This window comes from Calidris pugnax, unplaced genomic scaffold (assembly GCF_001431845.1).
Source record: "Calidris pugnax isolate Ruff unplaced genomic scaffold, ASM143184v1 scaffold102, whole genome shotgun sequence".
NCBI lineage: Eukaryota > Metazoa > Chordata > Aves > Charadriiformes > Scolopacidae > Calidris > Calidris pugnax.
This window is the reverse complement of record NW_015090846.1, coordinates 4930811-4952102: the sequence shown is the minus strand read 5'-3', so window position 1 is coordinate 4952102 and position 21292 is coordinate 4930811. Positions and strand designations below refer to the sequence as shown.

The 21292-nt window shown below is 39.4% G+C and overlaps 1 protein-coding gene across 1 annotated transcript in view; it reads left to right on the top strand.

Annotated features, from left to right (window-relative positions):
• TTLL11 (tubulin tyrosine ligase like11) overlaps positions 1-21292 on the top strand; it is a 45945-nt gene that overhangs the window by 212 nt on the left and 24441 nt on the right. The window contains exons 2-7 of the mRNA XM_014942742.1: positions 6-147; positions 6831-6927; positions 8737-8870; positions 16534-17109; positions 17859-17954; positions 18491-18609. Coding sequence (XP_014798228.1) covers positions 6-147; positions 6831-6927; positions 8737-8870; positions 16534-17109; positions 17859-17954; positions 18491-18609 — 1164 coding nt within the window. The remainder of the gene's footprint in view (positions 1-5; positions 148-6830; positions 6928-8736; positions 8871-16533; positions 17110-17858; positions 17955-18490; positions 18610-21292) is intronic.

The window sequence follows — 21292 nt, the reverse complement described above, 5'->3', positions numbered from 1 at the left end:
GGAAGGGGGCGACGGGCCCCGGGCCGGCGCGGAGGGGAGGAGGGGGGCCGCGCCGCCCGGCGGCCCCGCGTCACGGTGGACAGCTCCAAGGCCAAGACCTCGCTGGAGGCGCTGAAGATCAGCCTGAGGCAGCTGCGCTGGAGGGAGGTGAGCGCCCGCCCGACCCTCAGGAGGCTCCCCGGGCTTTGCCTTCCCCTTCCCCGCATCTCCCCGGCTCCGGCAGGGCCCCGGCCCGGCGCTGGGCCCAGCTCCGACCCTTCCCTCCGCTCCCCCCGCTGCTCTGCCGGCGGCCCGGGGGAAAGCTCCCTCCGTTGCCTTGGGGTCTGCCTCTGGTAAAGCTCTTCCCTTTCTCCATCCCCCTCCTCCTCCTCCTCCTCCTCCTCCTTTCCTCCCTGAGCCAGCGCCAAAGCAGGTGCCTGTAGCCGGGGCCTCATCCCAGCTGGTGACATCTCGACCCCGGGGTTATTTCTAGTTAGATGTCAAGGCTGGAGGCTGATCTGATTCACGATCAAGACTGCCATCGCCAATTATGCAAGCCAAAATAGGGGTAATCGGATATTACGCTCCAAAGCTTAAACTCTGGAAAGGGCAAGAAAGAAACCTACCCCTGTGTAGGAGTGTTTGGCCCGTGACAGTGGCCCAGAGGCACGGCCTGGAGATCAGCTCCTGAGCCCCCGGCACAGCCTCAGCATCAGGGATGATCTTGAAGGCATGTCAAAGAGCGTTGTGTATGAATGAAATAATCTGAAACCACCTAATAAAGCAGACATAACAGGCTTTAGCCTTCTCAATTATTGCATGTAGAGAAGCTATGGCTTTATTTTTTTCACTCCTGCAGCCTGAATCGTATGTTTTCTTCCATGCTGTGTGAGTTCAGACTGTCTGTGTTGAACTGGAGATAGGACATTATGGGAGCTGGCACAAAACTGATGCTTTGGAACTCCTTATTTAAATCCGGAAGAGATTTCTAATGTATATCTTACTATAAATGCTAAATTGTAAAGATTTTCTTTCCATAATAACTTTACAAGTGGCTTTATAGAAATTGAGAAGGCTTCTAGGAGCTTTTCGAGGAACTTCTGTAAGAAAAAGGGTACTTGTGATCCCTTTGGAAGAGGGAAGTTGGAGGGGACATGAAGTGGAAGGATAACACTGTGGATGAACTGTTCCTTTGTGTGCAGCAGCATGAGTTACGGCAGCTGCTCCACTACAGAGCTGCCTTTGGGATGCAGGCTCAGAAGATATTAATTTTTTAATTTAATTTTTAAATTTAATTTTAAAAGTTTCTGTGCACCTGGTGCTTTTTTAACAACTTTTTTTATGGACTTGGGGTAGACAATATATTCTGTGTTATTCATGACCTCGGAGTTAAACGTTAGAAATTTATTTTCTGGAGGATTGAGTGGCACTAAATATAACCCATATTTATTCATAATGCCCTAAATACCTAATACCATGAAGACATATATGCTTCTTGCCGGGAAGAGTAGGGCTTTCTCATTTTCTGTCTTCATAAAAATTTATGTCAAGATTTTTGTTATTTAAATCCAGTGGGAGAAGTTCAAAATCTCATTGCACAAACGCTCCAGTTCTTGACTCCTGCTCTTACAGCAAAATAGTAACGAAACACTAGAGGCGTGAAATTAAATCCTGTTATGGTTACATTTCTTACTCCTTGGGGCACCTGTGGAGCGTCTCTCAGCAGCCTTGCTCCCTGTTTTACTGGGTGACATACAGAGCAAGGGGGACTTCACACTTAATTTCGTTGTTCTTATGGCTAGTTTTATGTTCAGAGTGCCCAGTGCCATTCCAGCAAGTGTTTCTGAATTACTGATATAAGTTAGCCTCACAGATTTTGTTGGTAATGAGCCGTACTTACTGGTTAATTTTGTCTTTTCTGTTTCCTGAGCTTTTACTCTTTTGCATATCTTATCCCCTGGATTCTCTGCGTGTGGTATTCTCTCCTACAAATTGACTTGTTTCATGTGCTCTTGTTGCTCTTTCGAATATCTGCACTGCATTATCAGTGTTCTCCTTCCTGCTCTGCATCCCACAACAGCAATCGCTTTTGGCTTTACTTCATCTTTCTTTGTTTACTGTCTCCCTCAATATCCTTTCTCCTCCATCCCTTAGTTCAGTCAATATTTTTCATTTAGTCTGCTGCTTCCCCTTCTGGCCACTTTGTACTCTTAATAAAGAAGAGACCAAATAGGGAATTTTCTGCCATTGGATCATACCATCTAGGTGGTTAGTAATTCATTCCGTGTAAGCAAGTCACTGTAATGGGTTTCTGTAAAGTTTTCAGCTTATCATAATAAAGAGGTTAATATGTATGAATGTAACATTATCTTCTGTTAAGAAAGTATTTTTTTCTTATCAATGTATATATGACAAGTCAGATTTCTCTCTCTTTTTTTTTCCCCTTTCTTTATTTCTTTCCTTCATCCTCCGCCAAAGGTGAAAAGAGTGATGAAAAGGGAACAGTATGAGCTATGACTCTTGAATAGTACTGTTTACGTTGCAGAAAATAAGATGGTGAAAGTCTTCTAGGACAAACAGTTGACTTCAGGCTAGCAGACTTCAGCAGACACAGGGAAGCAGTAGGCAGGATCTGGTCTAGATTTGAAGAAATAAAAAACATTAAGAAGAGGACTACAAGGAAAAACTCTTTCATTCAGGTTTCCTATAATTTTGAAAGCCCTTCCTTTCAAATGTTTAGAAAAATAGCATGAAAGTATTTGCTCAAACAACTATCATTGATGGGCACAGAGCTGTGGAAATAGTTTCACTGCTACAGCAGGACCAGCAGAGGGAACACAGATGTTTCTTGCAGGATCCATAAAAATAAAGAACAAAAAGAATCTTAGGAGTAATAATGAAATAAATGTATCTAAAATGTTTTAGGGGCTGGTATTCTATTGTTGTCCCTTGTATAACGCTTTTCAAGGTGATTGTGTCATGGGCTTTGAGTACATTGGATCCTTCTCCCTCACCACTTCTTTTACATTTTTTCCCATTGCTGCTTTGCTTTTGTTTCTTTTCTATGTTTGCTGCTGAATGTGTTGGCTTGAATATTTTCTTGGGCAGGAGTCGTTATAACAGGCTTTTTAAAGTGGGCTCCTTTTTATCCATAACTTTTTCTGTCTAATGGATAGCATTATTGCAGTGTCATATAGGCTTTTGTTTTGGGTTGTTTTCTGTTTGAAGTTACACGTTCTGAGCTCTCCTTACTGCAGTTACCCTCACCTGCTGCAAGAGCTTTGTTTCAGTAATAATTTATTATTGCAATATGCTCCCTGATAATTTGTAGAAATAAAAGACACAATGCATGCTGTGTGATTACAGAGTTGTCCACGTGGTAGTAGTTCATTTTAGTAAATTAACATATGGTAAATGTCACTATATAATAATAATAATACTCTAAGCATGGCCAATATTGGTGAGCAGTTTATTCTATGGCACCGACATATGAGGAAGAGGTGTAAGAGTTCAAGAGAGACCAATTTGACTGTTATTGGAAGTAAAGATAGAAAAAACTGCGCTTTTTTTTTTCAGCTGTGGGAATTTTCAGTAAATTAAATTATGGACCATGATAGCCCTGCCCGGGGTAACGCACAGGGGTGGACCTTTTAAAAAGCATTGCAGAATTTTAATGTGCATGCCAGTGGAGCAATTACTCCCATCACTAGATTGGACTATCTGATTTAGTGTGTCAGATTCTTTAAATGAACATGATATGCCAAATGAAATAATGGGCACAAATTGAGCTTGCATCCCGAGTTTATTCATCACTTAATAAATTATTTCTTCAGCTAGCTTTCAATTACCAGGAAAATGGAAGAAGCAGATGTCTCGGGCATCAAATATCCCAGCATTAAGCGTTTCATTTGTCTCGCTGTTCAGTAGCTGCATGGAGGCGTAGAAAGAGTTTGAAATTTTCTGCTAGGAAAAGCTGACTAGGAGACAAGAGTCATTTAACTTGTCATTAAACACGATGGAACAGACTGATGTGACCCGTGAGACAAATTAAATTATTGGCTTCCAACCAAAAGGTAGAAATGACCTGTCAGACCAATTTGACTGTGATTGATTATTAGTAGTGTCAAAATTGTGGAAACAATTCTATTCTCTTTGTGGCTTTGTTTTTTTTTGTTGTTGTTTTTCTTTTTTTTCTTTTTTTTTTTTTCTGACAAATACTCCAAACTCTGAATAAAAAAAGATTTTAAATAAATTCTTCCAAGAATTCTTCGGGCTGTGACCACCTCGGCTCAATTAGTGCAGATCTTTGTTATGAGAATAGAGGACTGCTTCAAGCATCCACCTTTCTTTTTAGCTCGTGCCCTGCAGCAGGAGCTGGGGAGGTGGTGGAAAGGCCTCTTTTACCAGAATAAGATTAATTGATATCTGCCTGGAGCTGCCAGAGGGAGCCAAATAATCAAACTTGTTCATTCCTTCCCAAACACTTTTCTCTGTAAAAGTAGAGTGTGGAGGATAAAGAATCCTTCCCAGCTCATTCAGGAGGTGAGTGTGATCCCGTTGTTGGATAATTCCAAATAATCCTGGTGTGTCAGGAGCAGGGAAGCTGCCGTGCTGCCCGAGTCACTGATGTGGGGCTGCGGCGCTTCCATTTTCCAGTCCAGAGGTGCTCCCTCCTCATCTGTGGTGAAATGATTTCTGTGCGGTGTTTGGAAAGTGCTTTGATATCCTCTGTAGATGAAAGGTGTTATATAAATGCAAATTTCATTCCTTTCATTTCAATTTCATTTAATAAATAAATAAATAAATTGTTCAGGTTTTAGTGGGAAGGGTGCTCCGAGACCTAATACTGCATCTGTATTCTGGATATACCTGTGGAAAGAGGTTAAGGCCACTGATTGTCTTTCAGAGCCTAACAGAATTAATTTTCACTTGTACAAAAACAGATTTTGCAGGCTGAATAATAATGAAATAAGTGAAGAATCCACTGGCTCTGTTAAATTGGGTAACTCATCCCTATGAGTAAGGAAACAGAGAAAGGATGCATTCCTCAATTTGCATTTTAAATTAATTTTTCAAGGCTATTGACTGAGGCAACTGAAATTTTAATTAAAGTAGCAAATAAAATAATTCGCTCAAAAGCTTTATGAGATTCTTTTTCTGTCATATTGGCAAATATTGCTTACAGAAATGTTTTAAAGCAAGAAAAATTACATTTGGAGTAAAGAACAAATAGTTTCTGCAAAATAGTCTGGTTCTTTCTTCTTACTGAAGTCGTTGGGTGATGAGGGCGGTAGATATTTCATACAAGTGTGAACGTTCCTAAAAATGCTGTGGGCAGAAATATAGCATATTTATTTGAGAAAGATGTAACCTAATAATAGAAGAGATTCCTGTGAACATGTTCCATGTGGTATTTAATTAACGGCATCTACATGGAGTTGCAGATAGAAAGTTTTGGATTGATAAAAGGGACTGTGTTTAAGAGAACAGGTGAGGAAAACAGAGTTCCTTTTTTACACAGAACTATGTATTATGATAACATGGATTGCAAATATTTGGGTTTTAACAGGTTGTTTGTTTTTTTTTACTTTGGATTGTGGATACTGCTAATTCATGGGGCTTTTGTTTGTATTGCTGGTGGTTTTTTTTTTTAAAACCACTTTGCTACTATTAGAAACTGTTGCTATCGGTAATTGGCAGCGCTGTTCCAGACCTCTTCAGAGTGTTTAAAAAAGGTTGATCTTTTTGGTAATAGAAAACTGTACAGTCTTCCAATTTATGGTGAAGTCTTATGTGAATGGGAAAGAAGTTCTTAAATTGTTGGAATACTTAATAGTATTGAAATAACTGCTTTAGTCCTTAATAGTTGAAATATATATGCTCAATAAACAATTAATTAAATTGTAAGCTTTTCTTTTAAATACAGGCTATTAGTACCAGAAAGGAATGAATACTGTATAAATTAATACATATAACTGAATATAGATAAATGAATAATATACTTAGTGTCACTTAAATATCTTGCTTTGAAATCCATTTTCAATTTATTGTAGCTTGGACACCAGTAAATCAGCTTGGCTCAGAAAGTACTTTGCAGTTACAACTTGCTACTAATTTCCAACAATATTACTAACGACATGTATTCCCTGAAATAAAGTCCTCGGGAGCAGAGATGTCTCCTGCTTGTGCTGGACTGGGGGTGCAGAGAGGTGCCACATGGCAGGGTGGTGGGATGTGGGTCACCAAGCTGCAGGGGGGCACAGATACAGGGCATGGGACTCGCGGCATTAAATGGTGATATTTTTAAGAATAGCAGTTGATTTAGTAACTGCCAGTAATGGCAATTCCTCCATGACCCCTTGTGCTTTTTTCCTTTGATGGTTGCTTACTGCCTCTTAAACTGGGGAGTAAAAAACCCAAATAACCCCAAACATTGTCAGGGTTTGTTTACTTCCCAGCTGTAGCACTTGCTATTGCTGTGCCTTCATGTGCCAGAATTAAGTGCTTCTTAATGAAAATTTATTCCCTGTAATAGTATTTTAAATTACAAATGAGTTATGCCTTAATTGTGGTGGATAACAAGCTCGGAGTTTCTCAGTACAGATCATGCCTCTCAGTCATTTGGTTTTTGTTTCCGTCAACCTTTCCTGGTTTGTTAACATCTTGAACTTTAGAGCCTTGAACTGATCAAAATATTCCTAGTCTTGCAACCAAAATACAGGGCATGTTTTCTTTTGACAGTCAGAAGACTGTTGGTGAATCGTTTATGTTTAATGTAAGCGTTGAGAGCAGTAAGGAAGGAATCAGTATTGCCAGATTGCTTCAAAACTTGTCTCCTGTCTCTTTTCCAGTTTCCTTTTGGCAGGCGCTTGCCGTGCGATATCTATTGGCACGGGGTGTCGTTCCACGACAATGATATATTCTCAGGTCAAGTCAACAAGTTTCCAGGTACCTTACTTCTGTTCCTCCTTTAAACAAATGCTTTAAAAGCATGATTATTTCAACTGTTTCCGTGTTTTACTGTTTTATAATGTGAACTATCTGCCTAATCAGCTGATAGTAGTTTTAGTGTGTTACTCATTTCGGTGGGTGACTATATCAGAATGGGTGTCTAACAGTTCTGAACTGAAATTTGTTTTGGAGAGAAAGTGTTTTTGATGAAAAGAATAATTCATATGTATTAATTTAGGATAATTAAGGAGTTTTAGGCTATAATTTAAGTGAAGTATGCAGTTATTGCCCGTTATCTGGCATCTAACAGTGCTGTATCTTTGGATTTGGTTTTGATTCAAAGTGGAAAGAATCAGGTTTTTTTCGTCCTCTGGCCTATCTCAGGGAGAAGCTCGAAGCAGAGTTCCTCAAATGGATTTTTTAATATTGAAGAGTCCATGTCAGCCCTCGTCTTATGATGACTCTTCTGCTTTTTTAAGCTCCCTTTTTTCTCATTTAATCCCTGTTGAGATCTCTCTAAATAAGAGCTAAGGGCTTAGGTATTGATTTATCTTAAGCCCTTTAGTTCAGATTTATTGCTGCTATTAGTATGCTGGGAGAATAAGAACCCTCAGATATCGAACTTTATGCTTTATTTACCCTGATTTTCTCCTATCTGTGGGAAGTTCACATTCAAGTATCGGATGGTGTAGTTTTCTGGTAGTTTAAATCTGTGTTAGATGTGTGTTGCCCTCTCTGCCTTCTGGCTCGTCCGTGGTAAGCAAGTGACAAGCACAGAAATCAAAACCATGGAGTCCTCCAGAACTAGACCTGATTTCCAGGAACCTCGCGCTACCTTGATGTTGGATTTTACTAAATTCTTTCTCTCTTGAAGAGGTCTTGATCCCTCTCTTAGTTACTTGTGAGAGATTCAAAGAATCTGAAAGGGTTGGCCCTCAGAAAGACTTAGAAAATTTTCCATAAAAATAGCTTTCTAGTCATGTTCCTGATGGAAATAAGACTTCAGCAAATGTGTATGTGTTCCTTGTTACTTTCTGTCCTCCTTGTACCTTTGGAACCTCCTGGCCAGAATCAGCCACGCTTGACAGAGGTTTGCAGTCACAAACTACTGAGTTCCTGTAGGTTTTGTGGAAATGTGTTGACCATGGAGGAAAGAAGCCCACAGATGATGTTCTCATGGAGAAAAAAGCTGCAGCACAAACCTTATAAGCTGTAATATCTGAAAGCATATAAACATCACAAGAGCAACCCTTAATGCCCCGACCTTGGGAAAAGCTTCCACCAGAGCTCACGTGGGTCTGGACACAGCATGATCTAAGCATGACATTCAAAGCTGTGGGAAAGCAGCTAACCTTGGCTGCTCACAAAATAACCTGGTCCTTCTGACATAGTGACTTAAATGGATGCAAAGTAAACACAAAGTGGTTGATTGTATTTGTACCTCTTCCTGGAATGATAGCAGGCTAGGGCCATAATTCTGGATTATGGCAAAGCCAGTAGTTGCTATTGGACTAAAACTTTCCCTCTGTTATTCTGAGCTGTGTTTTGGATAACTGATTCTTTTTTTTAATACAATACAGTATATTGTATTACAGACATTACATATTACATACAATATGAACTATGGCAGGAGAGTGCTACAAATGTTTTGTCATGTTTTAAATTTTAAAATATTTTCAGCTTTCTTGAAAGGAATGACTAGAGTGGCTGCCAATAGGGTGAATAATGAGACAACAATTTACTTTTAGGATGAGACTTCAGTGTGGATTCTTCCTTGCTTTTACACGCTGTCTGTTGTCTTCCCAGGCATGACGGAGATGGTCCGTAAAATTACACTGAGTCGGGCAGTGCGAACAATGCAGGATCTATTTCCTCTTGAGTATAACTTCTACCCTCGATCCTGGATTCTGCCAGAAGAATTTCCCCTCTTCGTGGATGAGGTAGATATACTATTCTGAGAATAAAAGTAAACTTGTTGGATGTCATTGCCATGTCATTCTTTAGTTTTTCATACCTGACAGATTATTTAAAATCACATTTGGGTGCTGTGGATGACATCTTTTTCAATTTGTCTGAGATCAGACTTAGTCTGGGTGAACTGTTCTTGTTTGTTGTGTACTAGAATAAATTTAAAAACAATTATGCTTCTCTGCAATGCCAGAAGTGATGTCTGAATATTAAATGTGGTAGAACCATTAGCGCTTTCCCTGCATATTCTGCTGAGTTTAAAGGGCTGAGGAAGTTCCAGTACAGTGGTGTGTGGGGTGCAGTACTTCGCCAGATTCATTGTCACTGAAGTTTTCTTAGTCCATCCTGCCTGTGCTATCCAAATCCTTCACCACAGCATTTTGTACTGTGCATTGTTAAAAATACTCCCATCTCCCTCAACAATTGTCTGTTTGAATCTCTTGTCAGACTGTTGCTTTGTTTAAATATTCAGAATGTAATAAAATGCCATTCTTTTTCAGCTTTTTTTTTTTCTTTTGAAAAAAAGTGATGCTGTGTGTTGGTGTTTGGTTCTGTTGTTAGAAATGTTTTAAAACATATTGTATGTGTTTGTTTTAACTCTGTCTGACTCGCCCAGTGCATTCTTATATTCTACAGTATCCTCTGCTTGGAAAAGTGAGAGAAAAAGGTATGGACTTTAATAGACTCCTATGCTGTGTGTTACTTTTCAGATAATTACCGTATCCACAATCCAATTAAATCCGTGAACATCTTTTAATATATACTCTTCAAATGTGCTGTGTCACTGCTGTGGCACCGCTGGTAAGAGTAAAAACGAATAAAATCCCAACAGTACTTCAGCCTTATTGCTTTAGATGTAGGACCAATTTGTAAGAGGAGCGTAAATTATCCAATCAATTTAGCTATGACAGGTAGATAAGTGCAAATAACTTGGAAGTAAAGTTCCAAAATGGGGCACTGGGGTTCTAGCGATGGCTCTTTGGGGAGCGTGCCTGTCTCGTTACGAGGCTCTGATTAACGGCGCGGCGCATAACGATGGGGGTCTGTGCATCACGTTCAACCCATGGACCCGCACGCTGTCGGCAGGTGGCACTGCAAAGAAATACTTTTCTCTGGTTGAACGGTTACTGGAGTGAAAACGATTTGGTTTTTTTGTTCCAAGAGTAACAGATGTCCAGTAACACACTCCTAGGAGTTTCCTTTGCATATGTTCTTCCATCTGTGTTTGAAAAAAGCATAGTTCGTGTTATCAAACATTATATTTTATGTTGTAAGAGTTTATGTTCTATTTAATGCAAGTTTGTAATGTAACCCCTCCAGAACAAGAAAAAACACAAACCAAAAAAATTCTAAATCCACTGTGAACCATAAATGGTTGAGAACACTTTTCACTTGCAGTTTCGTGAGTTCTCAGTAGGAACTCTACAGTCTTTTCTGTTGGTTTTATTTGCTCTACAACCAAGGGACCCTGTGGGGCTGAAAATGTCAGGTCTGACACTAAATTTTCAGCTTATTCACAAACATACAGGTACGTGTGGTGCCTGCACGTTCGACATACCCCTGTAGGAACTGACACACACTTGAATCATGTGAATCCACGTGTGCATTTATCTGAGTAAAAGAGGATTTAGCCATCTCCGGTGCTTCTGGAAGCAAAGCTGTTGTTGTGGGCTGCAGCTGCTGAGTATGTAGCTCTGCATGAATCGTGCTGAAACTTGTCTTGCTGCACCTTTGCTATTATTGGTATTCAAGTCCATTAGGGCATAGTTAATTAGCAAAGGTCACAAATTCTGTGTCAGTGGAGGTCTAGGTTAGACGTGAAAGATGGTTTGGTGCCATTTGTGGTATGAGATTTTGTTGCAAAGGGCTGGACTGGGGAGTTAACACCTCTGAGATTTTGCCTGTAACAGAAATTACTGCTGAAAGAATAAACTCCTTGAGCATTTCAGTCTCACTGCCTCCTCCCGAAGCGCTGCAGCATTTCAGAACAGTTTCTCTCAAATATTCTTTCTGTGCCTCAGTTCTGGAGATGTGGTTGACACAAATGTTCACAATAACTAAATCAAATGCTGTCAGCCTTTCCCTCTTTCCCCAAACCCTTAATCCAGGTAGAAAGCACTGCAGCTAATCTAATACTCATTAGCCAGTAATCGATGGGAGACCTGCACTCTAAGTTTGTTGAAGGTGAGCTTCATATTGGGAAATACCAAAAAAATGGTAGTTCCCTTAGTGTCATTTACATTAAGCTAAAATGGTTATAAGTATTTTTAACAAGGGCTTAAAACTTAATTTTACTAAGTAAATAGAATTTTATCTGTTTTCAATATTCACTTATTTTTTAGCTTTTAAAACGTTCTGTACTAAAATGTAACTATAACAGAAGATGAGTTGCACATCAGCAAATCTCTCAGGTGCTACAGTAATCACCCCTTCACTAACAGAGAAGAATCTGTTGGAATCTGTGTGATAAGAACTTATTTCTAATAGGAAATTCCAATTTCCAAAAAGTAACTAGCTTGAGATTCTAACCAGGGCCTTGATTGCTCTCATACCGCCTTCTTTGTGTTGTCTATGAGGATGATGAATAGGCCTAGTATGATTAATTTTTAATAAGAATCTAATTTCGACAGTCTAATTTCCAGCACAGCATATTTTTGGTGGTTTAATCAGGTTTTCAGCTTTTGGATACCTCTTAAGCATGGACATGAATATTCTAGTCTTTGTGCTGTCAAATCTTATAGCCCGTTATATGCATTTTTTTCAGAACACTGTATTAATTCAGCCTGAGTTTCCTCTTGAAAGGCAAACCTGCAACTGGATCAGATTTTCATGCCATTAGACGTTGTGCTCTCCTCGTGCTGTTGGCTGTAAATGGTTAACATGTTTTTAAAGATAATTTCCTTCTGTCAAGCTAAGTACAGAGAAATATCTCATTTCAAATGAGCTGATTTTCCTACATGACTGACTTTTCTGAGTCTGAACATGCTTCCTCATAATGAGAATTTGAAAGAATATAGTTGAGGGGGTTGTGGAGAATTTGCAGATGACTGTCAGGAATTTCCTTGAAGATGAAGAAACCATTGGCTTTCTTCAAGATGGCCAGGCTGCTGAAAACCAGACTGACTCTGGATTATTGTTCCCCCTTTCCCCACCATTCAGTCTTCATCTGCCGTGTGTAAGTTTTGATGGACTAGAAGATGATGGAGAAAATTATTTCCTTTCTAGCTAAATGGAAAGAGTTAAGTATGAGAGTGATGTTTGTTGAAATGCAGGACTTTGAGAGTAGGTTGCTGTTACATCGAATAATAGTCCCCAGGAATTACTGTCTTTTTTGAAAAGGTGCTGCTGTAGCAGAGCAGAAGTAGCCTGAGGCGTGAACAAGAGACGTGGGGACTGGAGGCAGATTGCCCTGGCTGGTTTTGTAGAGGTTCTTTATTTCATTCTGCCTTAGTAGAGCACAATTGGCACTTGGTACATACAACTGGAGTCATAGTAGGATATGTTTAGTTGTGGAAGTTTAAGATTAACCACATGTCTTCCTGGGATGCTGACTTTAACAACGGTGAACCAGAGAAGCAGAGTAATGTCATGTCAGGGGAAGATTATTCTTTAGTGTTAAAAAGACTAGGGCATAAATCCTGCTTTCCTTCTTTGCACATCTAGGCCTGCTGATCTGCTTGGACCTGTTTATCCACACACCATTTATGTAAGCCTGAGCTCCATTGTGGCATTTTAATCCCTCAAAGTGACCTATTTTGAAGAAGGATCTTTCATGGAGCTAGTGCGAGACTTGGCCATGAGAAAAATCCTTGTCTAAATAATTAATCGTGAATTTCTGCTGTAGTTGGTAGGAAGGCTTTTAGCAGTGTGATTCTGACTGAAATAAATGATTGGGTAGGATGGAGCCAGAAGTTCTTCAGGCCCTGGGAACATCCTAATGTAGTCATGGCAGAGGGTGTTGTCTGAAAATCACAATGATCTGACCAGTGCTCAGCCTTTTCCTGTGTGCTGATATTTTTCCTCTTTCATTCTGGCAGTGCCAGAGCCGATGGTGGAAATTGATTTTTTTCTTTTTCATTGTTAGCTCGTATCCTCAGGCCTCTTAAAGTCAATCTCCAGTTGTTGCTGGGGAGCCCCTGTAAAACCAGAGCACAGGCTTCGTTCAGCACATCGCTGCCTGAATGGAGAGAGGAGCAGCGGCAGGTCTGGTGCTGTAAAAGGTGTGAATGCAAGAAAAGAATGGTCTGTACTGAGACATCCCTCCGTTTTGAAAGAAAGGAAATTTTAATTGCTTTATTTTTCCAAATCCCGTGAGTATCTGATAAAGGTGTTATCCTGTGCCCTGTGTTTTCTACAGCTGCATTCTTTGTTAGGGCTCCCTGTGCCAGTGCTGTTAGGAGTTTTCATGAGCTACAGTCCTTCAGCATCTATTCATTGAAACCTGGATTGTATAGTTGCATTTTGATAAATTACAAATTGTGTTCTAATAATTTCTTTCCTCCGAAATATTCCTGAATGCAGTGCTACTATATTTACACCCTCAGGGACTTGGTGTGCCCGCAGAGAACAGCAATAGAGCTGGGGCCGCTCCAGAGGCTTCTCACCAGGGTCACGTTGCTTTGCCATGGACTCAGGGCTGCCCCAGAGGGTAATGCAGCAGTTCATTTCCCACTGGTTGCTCAGTCCTTGACCTCCAAACCAGTTGCTTCTGAAGGCTGAGACATGTTAACTCACTGGCTTAAATACACTCATACTCTTTCCTTGCCACATGCTGTAAAACATGCCGTATTTTATGAATAATTTTCAAAATTCATCCAAAATAACACTAAATTCTTCCTGATTTCCTTTCTTTCATTCCCAATTTCACTTCTTCTAATTGAGGTGTCCACATCTCTGCAGTTTTTACTTTTGCTAAGTACAAATAAACAATAATTTATTTAGGCAGTGGGAGGTATGCATGTGACACGAAAGGTCTGATATTCAGCAGATGTGTCAGGCCCGTACAGTGACCTAGTTACTGTCTTCATCATTTTTTTCGTCCTTAAATGCACTGAAGCTTGCAAAATTTAGGTTTGCTTCTTGTGAATGTGGGCTTCGTAGGCAATATAGATGGGGTAATAGCTCTTCTCTCTGATGTAAAAAGATCCCCTAATTATATTGAACATTTTTCTTTTTGAGAGAGTTTTGAGTGAATATATGCTCTTTACAAAAGTGCAGATTTGAATCCAGCGGTTAGTTATCGGTGCCATGTTTAATTCTGGCTCGCTGTATCCAGTTGGGAATGACATTGGCTTCCAAACGTTCCCTGCTAAATGAATGTGTCAGTTAACATGTTCAAAGGTCAAACCACCCTTATTACAATAATCATGTTTTGAACTGCCAACTATTAACAATCTGTTCCAGGTGGAATTAATTTTTTTACAAATAACATAACTGATTCGTTTTAGGAAAAAAAAAAGGTAATTTCCCTTTTAAAAAAATTATTTTATTATATTTTTTTATTTTTACTTCTTTATGTAATTCCCGTTAGTTTGTAAAAACCAAAAACTCTAAAGATACCTATTGTTGCTTCCAAGTATAGAAGGTTATTGTCTGATACAGTGCCAAGCCCTGTTCATGCCCCAGAAATCAAGCTGCTGATGTCAGTAAGCGGAAATGACAGTGGGATTGAGCAAGAAGTTCACATCCAATTGCCTTTTGAATTTGAGATATTTGGAGCTAGATCTGAGTTTTAGAACTTTTTTTTTTCTTCTATATTCTTCCCACTTCCTGTGTGAGGATGCAGACACCTCTCTATAATCCTGTAATTCTGTATAATTCAGTTTTGTTCTTCGTTTTACTAAGGCCTCATCTGGGATTCTGTAGGTTCTGACAAACCACAGGTACTTCCCCATCACTGTTATAATTTCTGTCTGTGGTGAACTGTTTCCTTTATAGGCCCCAAAAATCTAGCGCACAGTGTGGAAAAAACCTCAAGGTGTGGGTATAATGGCTTGTACTGTACTCGTGGATATCTACAAAGCAGTGAGAGAACTGGATACAAAAGCATCCAGGTCCAAGCTGCTGTAAACAATCCAGAAATAGGTCATACAGTCCTCCAGTGACATTCTTACGAAGTATTAAAGTTTACTTTAACAAACAGAGATCTTTTGTGGCAAAGCACTACAAATAATGGAAAGAAACTGACACTGAAAGGTACTGGTTTACTAAACTTTTTTTTTTTTTTCCTTTTTCTTGCTATTTCCATGACTTCTGTGACTGTGAGCTTTTTAGACACATGCTCACAGAGTGTCAGTAGGTGTCAAAATTTCTTACCCACTATTTCCTTTCCAGTGGGTCATCTCCATCACCCCGTACCTAGCAACTTCACTTGTCAATGTGTGTCTTCGGAAAAAATGTTTTCTGGAATGATTCTATGAATTTAACTTGTTAGTGGTAAAGAGTATTTGACACAATTTGTAAGAAATCTGCAAAGTGAAAGTGTTTTTCTGTGAAAGAAGTGAAATGTATCTTGTGCAGTGATTTTTTTTTTTTGCAGTATTTTTGTGTATTGAAATACATGATGCTGTGTAGAGGTCGGTGATGGCTGTTTGCGAGCTCGTACACTAGAGCGCAGTGTGTTTCACATCCCTCTCCTGAACAGCCCCAATATCTCACCAGCTTGAGGAAAGGCCAGGTCAGGCATCGAGGGCTTTGTAGATTCATCCAAACGTTTTGATTCGGTACAAAACACCATCATGTTCTCCACCAACTTCCCTCGCTTCCCTGACGTCACGCTAGGTACATCTCAAGAAAGCATCTGAATTGCCATGTGCTGTGAATAGATCTTCCCAGTATAAATCAAAGCTGTTGAAATCAGAATAGAATTTTCTTTACCTTGCAGTGGATAGAAAGGTAGCAGCTGCATGCCAGGCCTGAGGGCAGTGCTGGTATAAACTAGAAAAAAATTAATTTCAGAGAATGGTGGTAGGTGGCAACTGAGGCAGAAAATCTATGCTTAGTTTATGTAACTTAGTTTATCTATGTTTAGTAAATTTTTGGTATTTATATAATATCTGTACATGTTTCAATATTCCCTAGTTTTACTAACACTGGGTATCTGATTGTGAAAAATATTCAGTGGTGGAAAAAAGAGTTATCGTGCCAAATTTTTTCTTTTTCTTTTCCTCCTCACAATGTTGTTTGTCTGCATTTATACCTCAATAAATAAGGTGCCTTTCCTCAGCTTAATGATTATCTTTGTCAGTGGTAGTTCAAAATGTAGCATGAAGGTTTAACTTCGCAGTTTCATATGCATTAGTAACTAATAAAATGGACCTCATGAGATATACAGTTTCATCCTGTAAATTGGTACATAACATTAAAAAGAAGTTCCTGGAATCATTTATAGAACAGCTTGTTAAAGAAATTTACTTTTATCTGCTTTAGTAAGTCCCTACTCATGCTTTTTTGTTTGTCTTTGTGCTTGTCAGCACTGTTTCTTCTATCTTTTTTGCACAGTGTTTCCTACTCTAGTGATGTGATCATGTTATTTTTCTTTATTTTTGGCTTACGAATGCGATTTGTCAGCTTTCGTAGTATCAGCCTTTCTTCCCCCCCAATTAGTGTCTTTCAGTGTAATTCTTTTCCTTCTAGGTTCGTATGATGAAAGACAGTGATCCGTCCTGGAAGCCCACTTTTATTGTAAAACCTGATGGAGGGTGCCAGGGAGATGGAATCTACCTCATTAAAGACCCGAGTGACATCAGGCTGACGGGAAGCATCCAGAGCCGGCCAGCTGTGGTCCAGGAGTACATTTGCAAACCCCTGCTTGTTGACAAACTGAAATTTGATATTCGTCTTTATGTCTTACTGAAATCTTTAGAACCCTTAGAGATTTACATAGCCAAAGATGGACTTTCTAGGTTTTGTACAGAGCCCTATCAAGAACCCACTCTAAAAAATTTGCACCAGGTTTTTATGCACTTGACCAACTATTCACTAAATATCCATAGTGGGAATTTCATCCATTCTGACAATGTGAACACTGGCAGCAAGAGGACTTTTTCAAGCATTCTGTGCAGATTGTCTTCCAGAGGAGCTGATGTCAAAAAGTTGTGGTCAGATATCATTTCACTGGTGATTAAAACAATCATTGCACTGACACCAGAACTGAAAGTTTACTATCAGTCCGACATACCAGCAGGAAAGCCTGGGCCAACTTGCTTCCAGGTACGTTGGAATTTCTGCCATAGGTGCTAAGATTCCGTGTTGACAGATGCAGTGTTTGGAGGTGGGGGTTGTGTGAAAGTCACTGTTAGTATCAAAGACAAATGGTTTCAGTAATTATTCAGCAATATGGCATATTTGGAGTACTGTGTCCAGTTCTGGGCTCCCCAGAACTGCTGGAGAGGGAACAGCAGAGGGCTACAAAGACGATGGGGGTCCTGGAGCATCTCTCTTACAAGGAGAGGCTGAGGGACTTGGGTCTTTTTAGTCTGGAGAAGAGAAGGCTGAGGGGGGATCTGATCAACGCCTTCAAGGGTGAGTGTTAAGAGGACAGGGACAATCTTTTTTCGGTGGTGCCCAGTGACAGAACAAGTGGTAACGGGCACAAACTTGAACATAAGAAGTTCCACCTAAACATGAGGAGGAACTTCTTTCCTGTGAGGGTGGCAGAGCCCTGGCAGAGGCTGCCCAGGGAGGTGGTGGAGTCTCCTTCTCTGGAGACATTCAAAACCCACCTGGACATGTTCCTGTGGGATCTGCTCTGGGTGGCCCTGCTCTGGCAGGGGGTTGGAGGAGATGATCTCCAGAGGTCCCTTCGAACCCCATAGCATTCTGTGATTCTGTGATTTCTCAGTTATTTCACTTTTGTCCCTCACATTTTTTTCTCCTGAATGTTGACATACAGATGGCTGTTGCATTCTCTAGAGGAACACTGAGCAGAACTGACGTAACGCATTGCTTTTTATGCTCAGATTTTAGGGTTTGACATTCTCCTGATGAAAAACTTGAAGCCCATGTTACTAGAAGTAAATGCAAACCCCAGCATGAGAATAGAACACGAGCAAGAGGTAAGACCTCTCAACGTGATACTGATATTGGGATGAAATTGTTTAGGTTTGGTTTTCTGGTCTTTTTTCCTTGTTTGAAAGATGAAAGCTGTCTGCTAATATGAAACCTCCAAGGTTCCCTGTAATTTTCTGCTTGGAAATCATTGCTAATCTTATACACTGGAAATGTGACTTATTGGAATTGTGAAAGCTCTACATCATCTTTGTCACAAATACATTTATTCATCATCTCCTGCAGTTGACTTAGTTGTGTTTAGGGGATTGTTAATATTTTTTTTTTCCTGTTTGTATGCATAATATAAATGGTAACATCGGCAACAGTTTTTTTCAATATTTCAATTTACTAGAGAAACTTGCCAAAAAGTGTTGTAGTATCATACTGAAAATATTAAGGTATTTGTATATTTTTACGAAGTATTTTGCAATTTATCATTGTGTATTTAAAGCATAAATGACATACATGAAGTTGGAGTAAATGTGGAATAAATAATCCTTAGTTCTGTAATGATTAATTGTACTCTCTTTGTGATTTAAAGCTTTCTCCTGGAGTGTTTGAAAATGTCCCAAGCCCTGTTGATGAAGAAGTGAAAGTAGCTGTTATCAGAGACACTCTTCGGCTGGTGGACCCTCAGAAAAAGAAGAGGAAAGATGTCCAGTAAGTGTGTTGACTTTCTTTGGTTTTTGCAAATAATGAGTTCCCCTGCAATATCTTACCTCTGATTCAGATTTATTTGTTTGTACCTTTACATGAGGCATCTTTTTTTTTTTTTTTAAATTCAAAACAGTCATGAGTAGTAATTTGTGTATTAATTTGGTTGAAAGTCACAAATTATTCTGAATGATTCACCCCATTGGAGCTGATAAGTATGAATGTTGTATTTAGAAAATGCTTCCTCGATCTGTGATAGTAAACACAGTTAAATTTATGATCTAGAAATGAGAGGAACTGCCTGAAGCAGGTTGCACGGAAATGCTTGTGGTGGAATCAAGCTGAGAGGAATATTTTCTTTTTTAATGAACCACCTTGTTTTAAGCAGTTCCTTGGAAACATGAAAGGGAGATTTTTTATTTTTTTATTGTCCTTAGAAATTCTTGCTTAAAGGCCTGCCTCCATACCAGAATAGCAATTTTGTTGTTCTCTTGGCACTTAGTGGCAAGCTTAAATATGTTATTCGTGTTCTGTAATGATTACAAGTGCAAATTTGCTGTCCTTTTGTAGACAGCCCCATGAACAAGACACAGCTGATATATTATTATAAGACCAAACTATTCTTTCAGAGGCAGTGCCACGCACCGAGGATGCTGTGGACACTGTAGAGTGTCTTGCAAAGTCACCTGTACTCTGTCTTGTCTGTGCTTCACCTTCACCCTTAAGATTACTTTGGTGCACAGAGCTGAAAAAAGATCATTTTTTAACCTGTAATTATATAACTAGTCATGTCTTTTTTTATATGCTGAAGTTATGTCAGGCATTCATTAACTACATATTAGATATGGATAAGAGGCAAATGATAATTAGAAATAAATTCATGGAGAACACTGGTGTGTGTGGAATGCTCGTTCAACTGAGGATTCTTCTCTGATACATTTTGAGTACGAAATAATTTCTAACAGGATTAGTGGGTGATGAGATAAACCATTGCCTCTTCACAGTAAGAATTCATCAGTGATGCAGCTTTTTTTCAGGATAATCTGGTTAACGGAGCATCTTGTTGATGAGTATCTGTGTCTTCACCATAAATCCTATTTCTTGCTGCAAAGGGCCAGGAACTTTTTGTGTGGATATATGGGAATTGACGTGGGACGACTGCCCACCCATTCAGCTGAGATTTACTCCTACTTCCAAGTATTTTTTATGTGCTTTCCTGGGAATGGTGTGTGGGAAAGCAGAATTCAGCCTATTAATAGAAAAAAAAAATATCTGAAAGAATTCCAGTTCTGACAGCTAACCAGCAGGAAACATTGTAGATTTTAGTTTTGATGCTAATTAAGTAATGGCCATTAATCTAATAAAGTTTTAGTGATACATATAACACTCAGTTTGAACACACAGGGGAAATACTGAGAAGTCTGAGCTGCATCTCAGGTAAATACTCTGCTATGGAGATGGATTTGATTTCCCTCTAATTATCTCCCAGATTAAAATAAATGAAGCATCTAAATGAAAGTGAGTTTTAGAAGTCATCCTGAAGTACTTCATTATCAGGAAAGATTAATAGCTCAGAGTTTTTTTTAGTTTAATTTTTCCTTATCTTTATGGAGTTTTGATTATTTTTTTCCTCCTTCCTTTCATGTGACACATAATATTGCAAAAAAAAGTGGAGTAGGATCAGTTTATCATACCATACATATCTCTTAATTTTTCCAACACAATTCCAGTCTTTGCGTGCACCGATCGCCAGTAATTATCTTGGAACTGCCAATAATTAGTCATTGAAAATCTGCAGTGATACACGTTCAAATAAACATACTTAAATCTACTTAGTGGCTGTTGTTCCACAGTGTGACTGATCTTTTCTTAGTTTTAAGAATTTGTCCTGGCCATTTAAGTACCCAAGTATGTGTTTAGAGTGTTTTTAGCCATAGCTTTGGTTCCTCGACTAGTCCTATTTTCCTGAGGAATCCTTAATTTGCAACTCAAGTTTCACTCATAATTAAGAAATTAAGACATCTAATAAAATAATATAGGAGATAGTAACTCTTGGCTTTTGTTTGTGTGGCAGTGCTGGTCTCCTGGGGTTTTAAGGCTTAAGCAGATCATTGCAATCGTGCAGGCTGATGTCATGCTGGAACCAACACCATCATTTGTGGCTGAGCCGTTTTCCTGGAAAGACAGAATTTTAAACTCCTCTGTAAATCTGTTAGATGTTATCAAACTAAGCTTACTTTCTTATTGCTACAGAGGGAATTCAGGAGGTAGTGATGGCCAGTAATCTTGATTTCTCTTCTGAACATCTGTCGCTGCTAATTATAGAATTATTATTGTGGTTTTTCCTGCTTACATTTTTTTCAGCAATGGTAACTCCTTTGACTTGAATTTATCATCTAGTGAAGACCTTCAGTACCAGATTAGCCAGTTGATCACTGTATCATCATGAGGGAGCTTCCCTCCTGGAGTGAGAAATCTAATGTAAAAAAAGAAATAGAGGGGGAGGACATGTAGTTTCTTTTTCCTTAACATATTTAAAGCATCGTGCATGGCAAGGGTGCCCTGTGTCCTTCAGAGGATCACAGTTTTATCCAAGTCTGTCATAGGCAATGTGGTCAGAAAGCTGGGCTACATCTGACTGGAAGAGTGAATTCCCTGTCACGTACTGGTACAGGGTGAAGGGGCTGAA